This window comes from Ictidomys tridecemlineatus, chromosome 10, assembly GCF_052094955.1.
Source record: "Ictidomys tridecemlineatus isolate mIctTri1 chromosome 10, mIctTri1.hap1, whole genome shotgun sequence".
Lineage (NCBI taxonomy): Eukaryota > Metazoa > Chordata > Mammalia > Rodentia > Sciuridae > Ictidomys > Ictidomys tridecemlineatus.
The window spans coordinates 17298297-17317649 of record NC_135486.1 but is presented as its reverse complement, the minus strand read 5'-3'; the positions used below and the strand labels follow the sequence as shown (position 1 = coordinate 17317649).

The 19353-nt window shown below is 37.4% G+C and overlaps 1 protein-coding gene across 2 annotated transcripts in view; it reads right to left on the bottom strand.

The window, feature by feature from the left end:
* Positions 1-19353, bottom strand: part of Hmcn1 (hemicentin 1) — a 376766-nt gene that overhangs the window by 110025 nt on the left and 247388 nt on the right. For both annotated transcript variants that reach the window (XM_040277215.2, XM_078022483.1), the window contains 10 exons: positions 19034-19210; positions 18202-18353; positions 16640-16763; positions 11893-12068; positions 9857-9953; positions 7953-8075; positions 7030-7191; positions 5484-5765; positions 4639-4806; positions 452-565 (listed from right to left, as the gene is read on the bottom strand). In XM_040277215.2, coding sequence (XP_040133149.2) covers positions 452-565; positions 4639-4806; positions 5484-5765; positions 7030-7191; positions 7953-8075; positions 9857-9953; positions 11893-12068; positions 16640-16763; positions 18202-18353; positions 19034-19210 — 1575 coding nt within the window. The remainder of the gene's footprint in view (positions 1-451; positions 566-4638; positions 4807-5483; positions 5766-7029; positions 7192-7952; positions 8076-9856; positions 9954-11892; positions 12069-16639; positions 16764-18201; positions 18354-19033; positions 19211-19353) is intronic.

Genomic DNA, 19353 nt, shown 5'->3' with positions numbered 1-19353 from the left:
ATCCAATATTTCATTACAATTTCAAAATACTGTTTTGATCAATTTTAGTTTCAATATATATCATTAAGTTCATGTCATGAAAGCAATTATACTGAATTTTACTGCAATGAAAATAATAAAATTTGGATAAAAAATTGTCAACAAATCAATGCATAAAGACATAGATTTTTCCTTCTATAATTCTCATAATCACTCACATTAAACAAGCCACTCTATGTCTCAGAATGTGGTGGAACTATTGTGAATGGACAAGACATGGACATTTAGCCATTTTCATCAGACTCATGGTTTCCAAACAATCCTAACATTGGATTCTTGCCAAACATCATAGTCCAGGGGTCAAGGGACACATAGGTTTGAGAACAAGCTGCCAATAAATTTTAACTCTGCTTCTAAAATGTAATTAAGTCAATTAGTTTTTTTTTCTAGATACTGAAAATTTCACAAGTACCTAATATTTGAAGTACAAAGATTTTTCTTTCTTCACCAGCTGCATTCCTTACAACACAAGTATACTGGCCAGCATCTTCTAGTCTGGTCTGCATCAGCCGTAGCATCCTGCCTCCTAGAGGAACAAACCACCGGATGACATAGCTGCAAATATAATGCCAGGTGACCACAAGCCAGAAAGAGCATTTAACAGAGAAAGTGATGTTTGAATATACTCTTAAAAGGTAACTGATTTTAACAGATAACTTCAGAGACGCCTTTGTAAGTGGAGCATGAATGAGGATGTAAAGGAGGTGATACTGGTATTGGAAGCAGAACAGGTGGAGAAAATGGTAACATGAGGATGAGATAGAATTTGGCCAGATTCTGTAGGCCCTTGAATGCTATGCTAAGGAATTTAGACTTTATTGTGCTCAGTAAAGGGTATGGAAGTACATACCACAAAACAAGGTCGTGATTTGATTTGTGCATTCAAAAGACAGCCAGGTCAGGAATATTTAGGAAAAGAGTCTCAGTTTGCTGTAGAACACATAAAATGGGAATTTCAGAAAGAGTACTAGATCAGCTACCCAGATTTGGATGACAACAATATATAGCATGTGTGAGGCACTGGGTTTGATCCTCAGCACCACATAAAAATAAATAAATAAAGGAATTGTATCCAGCTACAACTTAAAACATTAAAAAACAATATACGAGGGTCAGGTAAAACCACGAAGATAGACTATCAGCTTTCAATTGAGTTTCATGGAAATCTGGAATTATTTATTTCCAAGTGTCACCTCACACACTGCTACAATGCTGCTTCAGTTTTTATACTGTGAACTTCTATGTAGCATTTTGTTCCCAGAAATATTCTTCATCCAAGAAATGCATGAAGACTGAGAGTAAGACTCTCATTTGCTGAAGGGTATAGTCTGGCTGGAAATCCCTCTTAAGGACAAAGGTGGAGGAGCCAATGAAGGAGATGAAACACATTGAGAGTAGAGTCCTGCAAAGCATGGGAACAAAGTCCAAGAAAAAACAGTAAGCTGTTTCTTAGATCTTGTAATAATTTCCTAGCTAGTATATTACTGTATATTACTTTCTGCTTAGTACCCTGAATTGGGATGAAAAAATTATAATGGTTAAATAAAAAATGTTCATGTAAATATTCACCTGGCTCTGGTTCAGCAGTTTCCATCTGCTTTCAGTTTATAGAAACACAACTTGCTGATGTTGAGTTTTTCCAATGAGCCATTTTCCCACCCTCAACCCTAAGCAGGGTAGTAGTACTCTGTTTATAGAAAGCTGATTATCTGAATTCAGTCTTGAATTTCCTTTTCTTTCTTCTTCTTCTCTCTCTCCTTTTTTGTGGTACTAGAGATTGAATCCAGGAGTGCTTAACCACTGAGTCACATCCACAGTGCTTTTCATATTTATTCTGAGACAGGGTCTCCCTAAAGTTGCTTAGGGCCTCACTAAGTTGTCTTTGAACTTGTGATCCTCCTGCCTCAGCCTCCTGAGTTGCTGGGATTACAGGTGTGTGCCACTGCACCTGGCTTAAATTTCTCATAGAAATTATGTAAACATGTTTTTTTTTTATAAAAACATATATCAGTGAAGAAAGGATTCACATCCTCACTGTTACTTTAGATTAATGAGGCCATATCTTGGCTCCAGTTGAGAGATATTGAAGCAATACAATTTTTATGAGTCACTGCTGACTCTATAAACCTCAACTTCACGAGTCTTATGACCTTTCTTTTTTCTTTGTTTTGTGGACCTCTCACTTAATCTAGTGAAAAACAAAAATAAGCCTGACAGTAAGTTGTAATTATATGAAGATGTTTCTTGCACCTATTAAATTTTTATAGAAGCTATCTGCGGATAACTTGATAACAATGATAGGGCCTTCCCCAAGGACTGCTTTTAGAAAAGCTGGACTTAGAGATTTAGGACTGATTTTAATGAAATTGAAGTGTGCAACAGACTGGGACCAAGCAAGTCACATGTCACTCATCTGATTCTCATTCATCAATTGCACAAGATATAAAACTATAAAACTGAATGACTCTTTTGGCAGCATCACAAGGTGAAATACTTTTATGTGTTTGCTCAGGGCTCTCCAGCTGCTAGTCAAGCAAAACAAAACAAAATACAGCCCAAACACCACTCCTGTTAATTTATAATGAGTCAGAGGACATAACTTTATGTTGCCATTTTTATTTGTAGGAGCTCTGATGTAGTTATCCTATTTAATATGTTTCTACTTTCTCAGCAATTAAAACATTTTTTTTAAAAAAACAAAAAAATATGAGAATGATTTTAAGATACAGAGACAACATGTTCCGAATTTTGGTAACCCAATTTTAGTAAAATCTTTGCCATTGCTATGTGCTTCCCAAGGTCAGCAGAGACTGGGAGTCCTATGAAATGGAAGCATCATAGTAAGATTACAGGAAGTTTCTCAGGACAGGGAGACTACAGACCTTTTACCAGGCTGTCCTTGGCAATAAGAATCAAAAGGCACTGGACTCAAACCACAGAAGCAAGCACTGTGTTAGCTGCTTTATATACACCAACTCACTTCATCTTTATTTAAAAAAAAAACCCTAAGATATAAGTACTATTAATATTTACACTTTACAAGTGATGAAACTAAAGTTAACAAAGTTAAGTAAGTTGCCAGAGATCATAAACAGAGGAAGTATTACGAACCCAAAAAATGTGGTTAACAACAATGAACATTCCTCACCAAGTTCCTATCATTTACAGACAGATGAGGAAGAAAGAGAGGGGCCTTACGCTATCCAGACCTAATTCCAACACTAGGAACAACGTCTTCTATCGTGAAAATTTGAACTTCATTTGAATAGTTAGGGCAGGGAGCTTACTACCACTGGGGACAGCTCATCTTGACTTTCAACCAGCTAAATATTATTTTTTAGATTGTTTATAGTCAGACTTAAATCTGTTTCTAGGATCTTCCAGACCTTGACATTACTTTTAACCTCTGGAACTAGACAGACCCACATACTCCCCTTTACATCTTGGCTTTTCAAATATTTAAGTTGGATTTTTCACTGGGGTATCAAATACACCAGATGGTTTATTTTTCTAGGATTGATACAATGAGACATAGTAATCATTTTGTAATCAATTGCCATCATGGTTACCCTTCTAAAATATTATCAGTAGATCCTTCTCCTGGTCTTTCTGATAAGCTCTGCTAAGTCTACAGAAAAATTATTCTTACATTCCTTATTAAGGAAAAATCCAATATATTAAAGTGGCAAAATTTGCACTTGTTTTCTTGGTAACCATATTACACTGTTAATTCATACTGAATAACTAAGACAATTTGAATATCTTTTACTCTTAAGGATTCCAACGCTAAATATGCACTAACAAAAAAATAATTCTAAAGCTGTATCTCGCCATAATTTTCACAACTGTTTTTGAATGTCAGGGCAGGGGTTTATTTAAACCTTCATCTTGTTGGGTTTAAATAAAATGTTCCAGCATGAGGTGTGTCTGAATTTGGATGCCTCCATTCAACATGTTAGGAATTTTTCTGCATATCCAAGCTTTTTATGAAACACAAACTTGGCAGAATTATCTTCTTTGTCTGCATCCAAGCCATTATATAAAAAGGTCAAGCATAGATTCTGGGGCTTGCCTCACGAAACCTCTCTCCAAGCTTAGATTGATCCATAAGGATAAGCCTTGCAGGCGTTCCTGAATAATTATATGCAGAACAAGTCAAAATAATAATAAAGTCTTAGCTCACAGAAAACTCTCCCATCCTAGAAATACAAACATCCTTCAGATAGCCACACAGAAGTTGCAACTTGGTTCCAGGGATATATTATATAACATGAGTCACCAGAGTCACTGAATTTGACTTTGCCACTTTCTATTTTTCACTTTTCATATTTGCTGGTAATCATTGCAGCATGGATGCTTTGATATCCCTGTGGTTTGAGTACTAAGAAAAATTTTAAATGGCTCTGATACAGCCTCCTATGTCCTTTTAACTATTCTTCTTAATATGATTAGGAGATATTGTAAGCAGCAGCTAGATTAAAAAGAAAAATAATTTTAAAAAGAAAAAGAAAATAATAGAAACACTGAAAAGGAAACCTAAGTAGAAACTGCAGCCAGATGAAGCCAAACACATGATCAGACTACCGGAATTCCTACTACCTGAGAGAATCCTCACGGAACTGCCAAGGCTGACAGGCCACCCGTCTTTAAGCCAAGTTATTGAAGGCAGCGGAATTCCTGAAGCCTCGCACGCCAGGGACACGGAGTTCTTTTCGACCACACTGACATTTTCAGGTGTCCCATGGTTTCTTATGATGCTTGGAGGAACTGAAAGGCAAAGAAAAAAAAGATTAATCTAACAAAAAAGATTTATGTAAGATTCACTCATTTCTCTTTTACATTCTGATTCCTTTGGCTGCAAAGTACAAGATATTAATACTGAGCCTTGAGTGTGTCTCAAGTTATAAGACTTGTGTCTATGAAATTTACCACTATTTCTATAGATTTTTAAAAAATAAGCTTCAAATTATATGTATCCAAATGGTTGTCACTGAGCTTGTGCATGTTTGGTCTATTCCTACTCAAACGAATGGCTCATTAATTAGTATCCTAAAATTGACATCTACACCACTTATGCCCAGTTGGTCATGAATCAGTATGCTCCAAGGAACCTGTGTTTATATGCCTCATTGAGACAAGCCCATGTGGAAAGCACAATTAAGGGATCTTATTTGGGATGGCACTGAACCAAAAGCACTTGTAGAAGGTAATTTTCCACTTTACTGTGTGCTTTCCTAAAAGAATTACCCAATATGTGGTTATTTCAGCAGAGTAAGTAACACGAGATCAGGCATAGAACACATGGTAAGACTGATCTCAGAAAGTGGGATGCATGTAGAAAAGGAGGGACTGTAAGACTTTCAACATACAAGCCCTGGTCTCCCACCCAGGAGGCTGGATCACACCAGCCAGGGAATAGACCTGTCGAACCACTTTCTACTTACCATGAACACTTAAGTCATATTTTCTGTCAGTCATTCCTGCTATATTCACACCAACACACACGTAACGGCCCGTGTCAGATACATGGGCATTCTTCAGCTGAAGGATGCGACCTCCTTGCAATATTTCTACTCCCCTTCCCTTGGCCAAGGGGCGGCCATCCTTCATCCAGGCCACAGTTGGCTGAGGAACACCCTGCACCTCACACTCTAAGGAAACACTCTTCCCTCGAGTCACGATCACTTCGGTAGGGTGGCTACCACGGTCAGTTATGGTTGGTCGAACTGGAGGAAAAAAGAGAAAACAAGAAATGTTTGGCTCAGGTCTTACATAGGGAATTTTCATCAACCAAAGTTAAATACACTTTTTACATCAAGATATTAACTATCCAAAATAAAAAAAAAAAAAGGCTCAGGATTAACAGACATGGCACTATTATATGGAGAGGCAAAATTCTTCTGTAATGTTCACAAGGTATCTAAAATACAGTAAGAAAAGAGCGCTGTTTGGTAACTTCCTGTCATTGAGGAAATTCTACAAATATTTGAACTTATTACTGGAGCTCTACTGTGGTCTTCCTGGTACTAATTTTTAAGTTGATATGCCATTCTAGGGTATGACCCAATGTCTGTTACCAACTCCTTTCTTCCATTCGAAAAGCTGAGACTGTCACTCTTCCAAAACTGATGTGGCTACATGAGTCAATTCAGGTCTATAATATTCAGATGGAGGTCTGCTAGGGACCTGGGGGAGTCTTTGCTACCTTGATATAAGAAAGATACCACTCTTTTCCCTTTTGCCTTCAATGTGGGCTTGATACTACAACCACAGAAACCATCTTAAAAACCACAAAGGAGGGACCAGGAGGATCCTGCTGACTACCTTCAGTGACTAAGGGCCAACCTTAGACTTCTCACTAGGTGAGAAAGTAAACCTCCACTTGTCCAAACCACTGATAGCCAGTTATTCTGTTGCTTTACATCTAGATTACCCCAATTGATACTGATTCTAAGAACAAAAATTAGACCAACTCTCATACATAAGTACACGGAAAGAAAAGTGGGCCAGTGTCTGTAATCCTATGTCCTAGTGACAGTTCTTCCACACATAACCCATGTGGCCTTGGTCAGCCTCAGAAGTCTCTGGGTTTAAATCTCCACAAACACAAAGTGAAGGCAAGAGTTATGTCTTATATCACAGCTCAGGTAGAGATTAAATGAGATGATGTAAATATTTGAAAGAATTCCAAAATCACATCTCATTCTTTAAAACAACAACACTTGCATGTACTGTAAATATACCCAAGAGCATAATTCCCACTCTTGCCCCTTACTTGCCCATTATTCCATCTCCATCCAGGAAATAGTCTTTCACTGGTTGGTGAGCAGAGGCAGAGGAGACAGCTATATTTAAATTTGTGGGTCACAAGACATACATAACCATACCACTTTGAATGAACTGTTAAATATATGAAGAAGTCAATGGAAAGAAAGAATGGAAAGCTTTAAAAGAAGATTGTTCCCAAAGCTTGGCTAATAAACAACTTACTGTAAACTTGCAGACTGTATTCTTTCTTTGTGGTTCCAGCAACATTGGAAGCCACACACGTATAGAGCCCTGCATCAGACTTTTCAGCAATTGAGATCTGTAACTGTCTGCCTCCAGATAAGATTCTAACTCGCCCCACAGAGTCAGCCAGCACTAGAGAGCCTGCCAAAAAAAAAAAAAAATGACAGATCTGAGGCAAAAAATAAAGGCTTTTGTTTACATACTCTGATAAGTGTATATAGTTATTTATTTACTTCCTAATGCAAGTACCTAAAAGGCAGATAACCGAGTGAAAAAAAACCCTGCCCTGGTGTGCACAATGAAGGAGGAATATAAATGAACTAAAAATTGGGGAAATAGCTCAGTTGGTAGAGTGCTTGCCTAGCATGTACAAAGCCTTGGGTTCGATCCCCAGCACCACCAAAAACCAAAAACCACTAAATGAACTAAAATTTTAGATGATCTGTCTGATACCTACTGGGCACAAATAAGAATTTGTTGATGACTCAGTTGAAAATCTGCCGAACTGCAGAATTCAACCTTAATGCACATTGCAAAACTGTTGTAAATGCAGTAGAAATGTGTGACTTAGAAAATAATTTTAAAAATCTATTTTCAAGAAGAAAATATAGTTCTTTGAAAAATAAATTCTGGATAATTATAGATGCCCATAATACATTTTATTAAAAAGGAGTCAGTTAATGCATAAAACTGATTTTTTCCTCCTCTAGGGAGCAGTTTGTCTTAAAAAATGTAGATTTTTCAGGAAGTGTGGAAATATCAAAACTTAATATAAATCAATGTTGCTATCTAATAGTATACAAATGCTAGAAATGTTTGTTTATAAATTGACATGTTTGTTAAACAAGATATTCATTTTTTATTTATATTTAATTTTAGAAATTTCTAGGAGGAAAACCGACCTTTCTTCTTCCAAATGAGATTTGGGGGTGGAATTCCACTTGATTCACACAACAGACTAATGAGATTCCCTTCAATGACTGTAAGTTGGGAAAGTTCATCAGAACCATAGATATTTGGTGGTACTGAAAGGAAAAAAAATACTGTTTGTATACTTTTCATATTATATAGTATTTCACTAACACTTTACATGTAACAAGAAAAATTTCCATCTACATGACATAAGTAAATAATTAGCACATGAGGTTGACATAGTAAACCATATTAAAAGCCACCTGTAAGATGTAAAGTAAATATATAACAGCAGACTTTCCTCTTTTTACAGATAAAATTTAATTATCAAAATATTCAGAATGGCATAAAAAGAAGCAAATCTATTTAAAATATTTAGATACCTTACATCAAAAAGCTAAGGCATGGATCAAGTTTAAAATTTAACCCGGTCATTGGTGCCCAGCCAACTTTGATATCTCAGGTGCTGAACAAAATCAGAAAACATTTGGCATCTAACACATAGTGAAGAACAGAGGCGAGGGGCTTCACTCAAGTAGTGGACATGTTACCTATTCTAGACTGCCTGGCCTGCCTCACTTACTCATCTCTGGCATCTTCTGGAACCTTCAAAGAGAATCCTGACTGCTCAGGCTTCTCTCAGAAGCTACAGTCTGCAGCTGCTGATGAGCTTTCCCTAGGACACTTCTTTGGCTGTGGAATGATCAGGAGGTTGATGCTGGTTCTTCCCAGCTCCAGGGAGGTGAGGAGTGGGAGAACACTCCTCAACCCACAGCATAGAGTCCAGTTATTATTCAACTACCCCATGTAAGAGCCTCTATTCCTTTAAGGCTCATGTCACCAATTCATTTCTCTTTATCTCACCTCTGTGAACCCACCAATCTTCTATCCAACAATTTGGTACTGTATTTTTTACTTTGTCTTCATACCAAGTCCTGCCATCAGTCTATGGACTGAACCTCAAGATAAATTCTAGCTCATGACTTCACCAAGTTAAAAAAAAAAACAGTCAAAATCCAGAGGTTTTAATAGATCATAAATGAATTTAAAGCAGTATTTAAAATAAAGGTGATGATGCTGGAAATGGGAGCAGTAATGAACAATTAGCAGACAGCCACAGCCAAGGCAAAAGTCATGATTATTCATAAGAACTTCCTTAATTAGTAAAATATAGTAAAAATTTGAAGTGAAGACAGCCTTTCTTTTCTTTTCTTTTTTTTTTTGTACCAGGGATTGAACTCGGGGGCACTCAACCACTGAGTCACATCTCCAGCCCAATTTTTTTTGTATTTTATTTAGAGACAGGGTCTCACTGAGATGCTTAGCACCTTGCTTTTTGTTGAGGCTGGCTTTGAATTTATAATCCTCCTGTCTCAGCCTCCTGAGCCGCTGGGATTACAGGTGTGCACCACCACGTCTTGGCGTCTGGCGAGAACAGCTTTTCTTAACTAACATAGTAGCCCTATCTTTTTCCACACGAGCACACGTGTTGTCTCCCCTCTCACATTTACAGTTCCCATGCACCATTTGGCCTTTTGATTTATCTTCACCTGGCCAACCCAGCACCAGTGTCTGGAGGAGGCCCACACATCACAAGGCTCTGGTTGAGGAAGATAAAGGACACACTGGCAGGAGAGAAGAGCCCTGTTACAGCAAAGTCACGACTGATACCATGAGGCCCTAGGCATCCATCTACTGTGGATCCCAAATTAGTTCTTTAAGCTGATACTCAAGATTGCTCAGTCTCTCTAAGCGCCCTGGTGATTACCCATCTTTGTATTATAATTGAGTTTAGTTACATGGATGAATGCGTCATTTTAAGAACTGACACAGTGAATAAAAACTTTAAATTTCCAGATGTGTCATGAGCTTTACAGGGGCTGACTGTACTTACCCCAAATGTTGACATTATAGTTTTTCTCAGTTTTTCCAGCGACATTTGTTGCTTCGCAAGTGTAACGACCCGTGTCTTGAACCTGAGCATCTTCAATCTAAAAACAAAACCACTCTCTGAAGTCACAAGTGCTGTTTCACAGTTGGGGGTTTCCTATTACTGGCTCTTTGTGGTCTCTTATTTTTAATTTTTATTCTGAAGATGTTCAAGCAATAAAAAAGGTGAGAGAAACATAAAATGAACAGCTAAACTCCCCTCCCCAAGATTCAACAGATTTTATTAAGTCATAGAGTCCTAAAATTCTGACTTGGTTTATGTTGATTTATGTTGAAAGTCTAGAAAGGCTTGTTAAATACAATTTAGATAAAAACACCAAAATTAAAAAAAAAATCACAATTTCTGATAAACTCAGGGTTTTAAAATACACAATCCTTATCTATTCAGGACAGTGTTCAGTAAGTTAATACTCTTATTATTGCCTTATTATATGTCTTTTCCCCATTGGGTTTGGGGGTGGAATATGAGTAGAACAGAGAGGAGAAGTTAAACATTTTTGAGCACCTAGTGTATACCCTACTAAATAAATGGTTGGATTCTACCACCGTACCTGGGTCAAGGTGTGCAAGAGTAGTACTGGGTTGTGCACAGGTAAGATGGTCTCTGCTGACCCACTATGCTTGGCTTCTGTCCAGGTTTTCATCCTAGGTTCCTCCCCATGGAACCTGCACACCCCAGTTGTCTGGCCCAGCTCCATGGTGGTGGAGATCAATAGAACTTCTCTATTCACTCAGACTGGCATTCAAACAGTTGTCTCCCTGTCAATCAGCCAGAGCTAAGGCTTGAGAATTTTACTACCTGCCATCCAGGATGCTGGGTTCTGCCTCCAGGCAGGAGTAGTGCTTTTTCTTCTTCTTTCCTTGCTGCCCTGTAGCCCACTGGCTAATCCCTCTTTCATTCATCAGTGATTCTGGTCTGGGTTTTCTCATCTACTCCATTATTATAGGATCCTAATTCCCAAGGTCCCCTTTCTTCTCCTCTAGCCTTCTCCTTTGTGCTCCTGCCCTCTTACCCATGCGGCTGTCCTTCAGGGTAAGCTGGTCACCTTACCGCCCTTCCCACATGCTGATTTTTCCAGACTGCTTACCAGTAACCATTGAGCTCCCTCCACCAAGAGGCTGCGTGTAGTTTGTAGCTGTACTCCCTGTGTTCAGATCAAAGTTCTGCCTCTTGGTAAGGACCAGATTACTTAGTTATCCTTTGACTTTCTTGGCTGGGTCATTGGAAGTCTTATTTATAAGCATTCAGTGGGGTTACGAATATTTAGACTTTTTGGCCTCTTAAATTCTAATGTGTCAGGCTAGCTTTCAGCGACGGCTCTTATTTCACTCAAATGAACCTTTTCAACGTTATTTCCATATATTCATCACTTGGTAAAATTCTTAGTATCATTCAATTAATGTGCTCGCTTTCCTTAATTAAGAGTCTTGTTCTATTTATCCTTTCAAAATTAGGCAGTCTTCGAAGACTCTTCTGGGCAACCCGAGTATCATCTTTTCCTATTCCTCCCCAAATATTCCAACTGTATCATCCATTTGGTAATCGACTGAGACTTATTGTAGTTATTGCATTTTTGAACTGAACTTTTAGTTAACTTTTCATAGATTTATGTGAAATTATTAAGATATCGAGGATATTAAATGAGTTCTGTTGTTTGCATCCATATCCAGACCACCCAGAATGGGTGTTGGCCGATTGGTTGAATGACTGAACATGGGACAGTCCTTACAATATTCCCAGATGTTTTCCTAGAAGCATGTTTTGAGATGGCTTCTGTCTACAAGTATGGAAAGATAATTAAGTATTTAAATCTCATTAAGCACAAAATTTGAAAACATTGCCAACCTCACTGAGAAGTGTTTCTAGAATTTTATAAGATGAAATCAGAACACGTGTAAAAGATAGGCAAGCTTAACAGGGGTAACACCCGCACCATGAGCTGAGGAGTAATGTATGATGGAAGGAATTTACAGCCTTACCTTTAACACACTTCCATTTTCAGAGATACCGAGGCCTGGTTTCTTCAGCAAAGGGCGGCCATCTTTTAACCATGTCAGAGTCGGTGGGGGGACAGCATCACTTTGACAAAACAACTCTAAGGCTTGGCTAATGAGGACCGAGACATTCTGTTCTTCTCCCATAATATTGGGTGGAACTAAGTGGAAGATGAGATTTCCCTCAGCACAACACAGGCCAGCCAACTGTTTACTAATCATCAAGACATACACTGAATAACTTTCCTGGTTCTTTTAAGACAGAGGATCACAGCTATTCTAAAATCGCCTCTTTGCATCGTTTGGTTCAGAATCAAGTGTTAATAAGTCACTGATTAATATACTCCTGTCGAACAGAAATAATGCTGACCATCTTTTCACTTGAAATTTTTTTTAGAACTAAAAGTTCTCAACGAGAGCACATTTAAGAAACTTCTAGAACGAGATGTGACTGCTTAAGGTTTTCAAAGTGGTAACTCACTCATGAAACATTTTGGAAATAACAAATTAAAGCAAATATACTTTCAGTATGTAGTCGCATATTTTTGCAAAAGAAATGAATTTCATAGTCACAGAAGCAAAAATTAAAAATTGGAAGAGAACAGAGGTTACCTAGTCTCACCCCACAGCATACAAAACATTAAAAGGGTGACAGATAATAGCTTAGGCAAAATAGAATGACTAATTGATGGCAAAGAATCTTCTGACATGAAGTTCTTTTTTGTTTTCCATGATGCCTTGCCATCTTTCTATGGAACAAAGACCATGGGGGATAAGTGACACAATAAAGAACAAACTAAATCAGTGACAGCTGTAAAATATGCAGTTACATAAAAGAAGAAGATGAGTTAAAATTTTAATGAGATTAAAATTAGAATTCTCTGGCTATATGGCTTGTCAGAAGCTGAAATATATTCTTGGAGAACGTTAAAGAATCTCCTTCATTTGAGTATACTAAAATGTAAACAATCATTTGTCTCAGATGGTGTATTTTTTCTTTCTTTTTTGGTACTGGGGATTGAACCCAGGAGTGTTTAACCACTGAGCCACGTCCCCAGCTCATTTTTGTATTTTATTTTATTTTATTAGAAACAGGGTCTCACTGAGTTGCTTAGAGCCTCACTAAATTGTTGAGGCTGGCTTTGAACTTGCAATCCTCCTGCCCCAGCCTTCTAAATTGCTGGGATTACAGGAGTGCGCCACTGCACCCAGCCTCAGGTGGCTTTATATAGCTCTGTCAAGAAAGGGAAAGTGGGCTCCATAATCTATAAAGGACTCTTTGAAACCTGTATATAAAATCAACTGTAAAAAGAGAAATGGATGATGAAATGAGAACTGTCATAAAGGGACACACCCCAAAAAATCACAGAGGGGAATTTCCTTGACCATTTCTCATTATATCCCATAACCACCTAGGGTTGTAGAAAACTAATATTTGTAGTAGTTGAATTAGTTTTGGTTTTGGTTTTTTTTTTTGTTTGTTTTCATAAGAAAAGCTAAGTTGCATTCAAATGAATACTGAGGGTCTTTCCAAATGTTTTGGTAGAAATGAGATTTTTGTGGTGAGGAACATTATTATAGTCCATTAGCCACAGTTCCATGCTTAATACTCCACCGTGTGGCCAGATGACAAGGAATCCAATCAAATGTGATAAGCAGCATTTGCGTTTCCGCAACCACGGAGGCTTCTCTGCTACCCTGTCTGCTTCAGTGGGAAAGGTCTGTGAAACAAAGGGTGCGTTTGTGTCCAGTTTCTGGGCGCAGGCTTGTGCTAAACCCAAAGCAATGGACATTAAAAGAAGAAACGCCCTGCACGGTGGCTGAAACAGGCCACAGAGAATTTGTGTGATGCTCCTACTGCTAAATTTCATAGTGCACAGCAGAGGTCCAGCTCTCAAAGTTATCCACGGGACAACAGTGGGATTGTTTTTGATATTCGACACACTAGCTAGAAGGTATGTGACTAGTCTGTTCAAGATTAAGATCCCTGCCTGGCACATGCCTGTGATCTCAGTGGCTCAGGAGGCTGAGGCAGGAGGATCGTAAATTCAAAGCCAGCCTTAGCAATTTAGCGAGGGCTTAAGAAACCTAGTGAGACTGAGATCCTGTCTCTAAATAAAATACAAAAAAGGGTTGGGGATGTGGCTCAGTGGTTTTGTGCCCCTGAATTCAATTCTCGATAGTCCTCACACCACCCCCCAAAAGATTAAGACTGTTATTAAAATTGTACAATAAGTATACTTAATGTCACTTTCAAAGATATCATGAAAATGGTTATATTCACAAGCTTCAGCACTGGAAAGTCTGAGTAGAACAGCTTAGAAATAATTTTGGGTCAAGTTTGGTCTTATTGGATAAAAAAAAAGTATCATGAGCTGTATAAAATAGTTTATCTTTCATTATTTGTAGAATTTACAGAAGAGCATGATTTCCTCATGACCACAGAAACAATCCAAGACTACAAAATTCTGATTTATTTCTAAATATTGTTCCTTCAATTACTATTCTTTACAGCTAAGTAAGTTGATTCAAATATAAAAAGGAACCAGATTTTTAAAACTGCAAAAAAAATGCAAAAATAATGCAGCATTCATTTAAGAAACTTAAAGCAAATCTAATTACAGTTGACCACATATATATTACTGAAACACACGTATTTTTTTTCCTGTCCTGGTTTTCATTTCCAACTTTTTATTTAGTCTGAGATGAAAACAAGTCTTCCGCTTCCTTAGCTGTTTTCTCTCTTTTGTGCTGGGGTTATGCTGCTTAGGAAAGAGCATGCTCTGAACTTGTAACTCTTTCTACACATTATACCTACAGAATATAACTACCAAAGTCAGAATTGCCACCAGGCTATACTTCCTGAGATGCTGAGCACTGTGAGCATGAGCACCATAAGAAGGTTTTCTGAGCTTAGGTTTAAAGAAGAGGTGCTTCAAGAATACACATATTTAAAAAAAAATCAATTCTCTTATTTCACTATCTTACCATTTATAGCCAGGAAGAAATTCTTTAAATAATTATTCTTGCATTTATAGGAAACTATTTGATACACTGTGTATTTCTCTTACCATGCCCATACTCTACAACATAAATCTAAGGGGAATTACCAGTGGAGATTAACATTCACTAGGATCCAAGTAGACTCAAGATTGCTGAGAATGCTAATATAAGAATAAAATGTATAGAAAGAATGCTAATGGAACATAGGTTGGAAACTATCAAAAATCTATCTTAATTTTATAGTTCTTTTCATCATTTTATTTTTATACCAGTGAAAAGATCCTTGTTTTTAGTCCAAGGAGATGGGATACAAGTACCTTAGAAACTGATAAAGAATAGTGATGTTTCTATTAACTCTTGGGAAATAACAATTCTTCATCTCCCAGGCCCACCCTTGACATTAGCCAGGGCAGAAATGGAAGGAGTTGAACCTAGATTTTCACTGTTGACTAAGACCCAATGAAAACTGCTGTGAAGCCGCCTAATGACTGAAGGAGCTGTTATGTCACATACTTAGCCTGATGATCTTTCTCGTCAGGCTAAGTATGTGACAGACTGCCTTTCTAAAATCTCTCTCTCTCAAGATATTTTAGAAAGGCAGTCTCCTAGTTTTTAGAAAGCATAACAGTGACCCTATTCAGTGAATGAATTAGAATCCCTGGGATTGGATATTACAAACCTGTTACCTAAAATACACCAGCAAATCCAGGGGCTGGAGGCAGACCCATGTCAACTACAGTAGCAATAGGAAAAAAAGACAATGGAGAGTCCTTTGGTAGTATACCCATGCCCTCTAGGATTTTTTATATTAAAAAATATATGGTTGAAAGAATAGATTTTTTTTAACCAAAAAATATATGTGATTAATTATTTGTGATACATTTGTTTTTGTCAAATTTACAAAGAAAACTCCACATGATCCTCATGATCTGGATATATATATGTATTCTGGATGGGTGTGTGTGTGTGTGTGTGTGTGTGTGTGTGTGTGTGTGTGTGTATGTGTGTTTCCAATAAAAATGAGTTATTTGGAAGGAATCAGGACTTTAGACCTGTATCAAGCAGATACTCCACAATGGGCCACGCAAGAAACAATTTCATTATTCCATGAACCAAGGAATACAATGCATATAAGACACTGAATGAAGTCTGCAACAGATGTGGAATGACAGGCATCATCAATGAACGGAGGTCCTTCTGGGGGACTTCTGTTGTGACGAAACCAGGTATTACCTTCTCTACCACATGACAACATTGTGGGTACGAAAAACACTTGAATTTTGTCTACATGTAAATCTGGTTTAACTTTGGCTTCCCAAATAGCTTTGAATTCATAGACATAGTATTGGTCACAAAATACAGTGACTGCAAATATCATTTAAAATAATAAAATAATGACTGTGTAGAATAGATGATGAGAGCTACTGGAGTAGGTATTTGCTTTAGTGAGAAGATGATGTCTTCCCAATTGCAGAACTGATGTCCACAGTCCTGTTCCTCAAAGCACTCTATAAAACCACACCCTCCAGGATGAATGTGCATATTGCAATATCCCAGAACTTTAAAAGGGATAAATAAAAGTGTAAAGCAGAAAGAGTCCATCAGGTAATATAGTTCCTCTGTTCATCGTTTTTTATATTTATATTTAACAACTTCCCTTAACTTCCTTGACAAACTCAAGACCCAAACACATCTACACAGAGCAGAAATAATTAGTAGCAGGTCTCACCATGTACTCTGAGGTCAATGTCTCTTTGCTTCTCCCCAGCAGCATTCACTGCCACACAGGTGTATCTCCCTGTATCACTTATTTGTGCGCTGGTCAATGCTAAGATTCGACCCCCAGAGAGAACCTGCCAATGAAAAGAAAGCTAAATCATCAATATGCCCCATGAGAACGGTAGGTGTACTTTCCCTCTTGTTTTCTAAGGCTGATGAATAGGCATTTACCACTAGGAGAATTTTCACTTGGGCATTTTAAAGTGGACAATAGAATCCCCTGCTCATCTTCTCAGTGGAAGACTGAGAGACAAGAACCAAACTGGGTAATCATCATTGAAAGCAGGTCAATGTACAGCATAAAGAACAAGTCAAAGTCCATTCATAATTGAGACACACACACACAGGGAACAAAGAGAAGTGGAAATAAGAGGAGCTAAGTCTCCTTATTTTTCTTTTAGAAATAAGTAAAAAGTTATGGTCAAGAACAAAGTCATAGCCCAAACAAATTATCTCTCTTCTTTGTCCTTTTATCCCATGGATGAATGGTTCCCTTAAATAGTGACATTCACTCATGATCTTCTAATGATTCCAAATTCTAAAAGGTTAGATATTTTTAAATATCAGAAGAAATGAGGGTTAGGAGAACTAAGTTCTCTGCTAGGCAAAATAAAATTAGACTTTAAATTAGACACAGGCATACCTCAGAGATGTTTTGGGTTTGGTTCTACTGCAATAAAGCAAATATTGTAATAAAGCAAGTCATACAAATTTTTTGGTTCCCCCGTGTATATAAAAGTTATGTTCACACTGTCCTGTGGTCTATTATGTGAAATAGCAGTAAGTCCAAAATACAATGTGTGTGTGTGTGTGTGTGTATCTTACTTAAAAATACTTTATTGGTTAAGAAAAAATGCAATGATCATCTGCACTGTTGGAAGAAATGGTACTGATTGGCTCAATGCATGGTTGACAAAAAAATCTTAATCTGTACAAATTGCAATATCTGTAAAGGAAAACAGAGTGAAGCACAAATGAAGAAATGCTTGTGTGTGTTTCTGCGTTTTTAACATTGAGTTAATAAAATAATGCACTTAATTTTTTTTTCTGAGACTCAAAGTGTTTCTCATGTTTCCATTCTAAGTTTCTACTTCTATTCTTTGATGTTTTTATACAAGTATACATATTCTATTTGGTTCTCAGATTCATTATTATTTCTAGATATTTAGATACAAACTCTACTAGAAAATTCCTGTTTTTATTGTTGATGAACAATGACTGTGGTAGGAGTAAGAATTGGGGACAGATAGAAAAGAATAGGTATATTAAAAATGGGTAAAATATAATACTTATATGTGAGGCAGGGGAACTCTTGGAAATATTAAGCTTTCAACAGATTGCTTAGATATCCCAATTGTGTGTCCATAGTATTTATGGGTGCTTATGTGTAATTTCTTAAAATAACATTTGTTAATTCTTTTTCTCTAAATCTCTTCCACAGCTTCACATGTTTGTATTTCCTGTATTGAATGCACGGGTGGTAGATTTATCTAAGTAAATAAAAGAGGCTACCTGGATTCCATCAGCAAAACTGGAGACAGGGCTCCCATCTTTCAACCAGGTCAGACTTGGGGCAGGTATCCCTCTGGATTCACATTCCAGCCTCACCAGATTGTTAACCACCACTGCCACCATATCATTACTGCCAGAAATTGATGGGGGAACTGAAAAAATAAAAGTCAAGTATGTTAACAAACCCAGGGTATGTCATGAGAAAATAATGAAAACCATACACAATACCCATACTAATGTCTTCTTACGGGTTGATTTTTTTTTAAATTTTGCTTTGTTTGAATGTTTGTTTTTGGTAAGTTCTTCCACATCTGTTATTTGAAAGAGAATCACAGTCATCCTGTGAGATAAATAGGGCAAGTATCAATAACTCCATTTTACAGATGAAGAAAAGGAAGTTTCATTAGTTTGTTTGGCAACTCAGTTTTTAATGATAGAGTGGCTTTCTATTTCTATCTCCAGATGTGTGTGTGTCTGTGTGTGTGTGTGTGTGTGTGTGTGTGGGTGGGTGGGTGCGTGCGTGCATCCACTATCCTGTGTTAACTGCCAACTCCTCTTGAAAAGCCTTATTAGAGACAATAACTTGGAAACATTTAATACTAACGATTCTGTTAGAACATCAGTGACTATTTCAATAATTCATTTAAAACAAGTTGAGCAGCATGTGAAAATTGAGCATTTTAATAGGCACCAGGAGTAAGAATGTTTATTGATTTTAGAACACTGGGTCCTTAAATAGAAAAGAAAATAACACATTTCATGAAATATTTTCTCTAGAATTTTACAGAATGCTTCCTTAGCCCTGGATGGATCCAGGAGAGGCAGTACTTACCATGAACTTGTAGACTGTAAAATAATTCTGTAGCTCCAGCAGAGTTGATGGCCACACATTTATATATGCCAGCATCTGAGATCTGGGCACTTTCAATATTGATGATTTGCCCTCTATTCAAGAAAGTGATACTGGGAGAGCCTGAGAGTAGGTGGTTATCTTTGTACCAGGTAATAACTGAAAGGGGAAGGGCAGAAAAGGTCTATGTCAACTAAAAAAAAATTCAATATACTAAGTTGGAACTTAATCGAAGTAGCTACACTTGCTTGACTTTAATCTTATTGCTTGAGCTTCATCTATTTAAATAAACATTTTTTAGG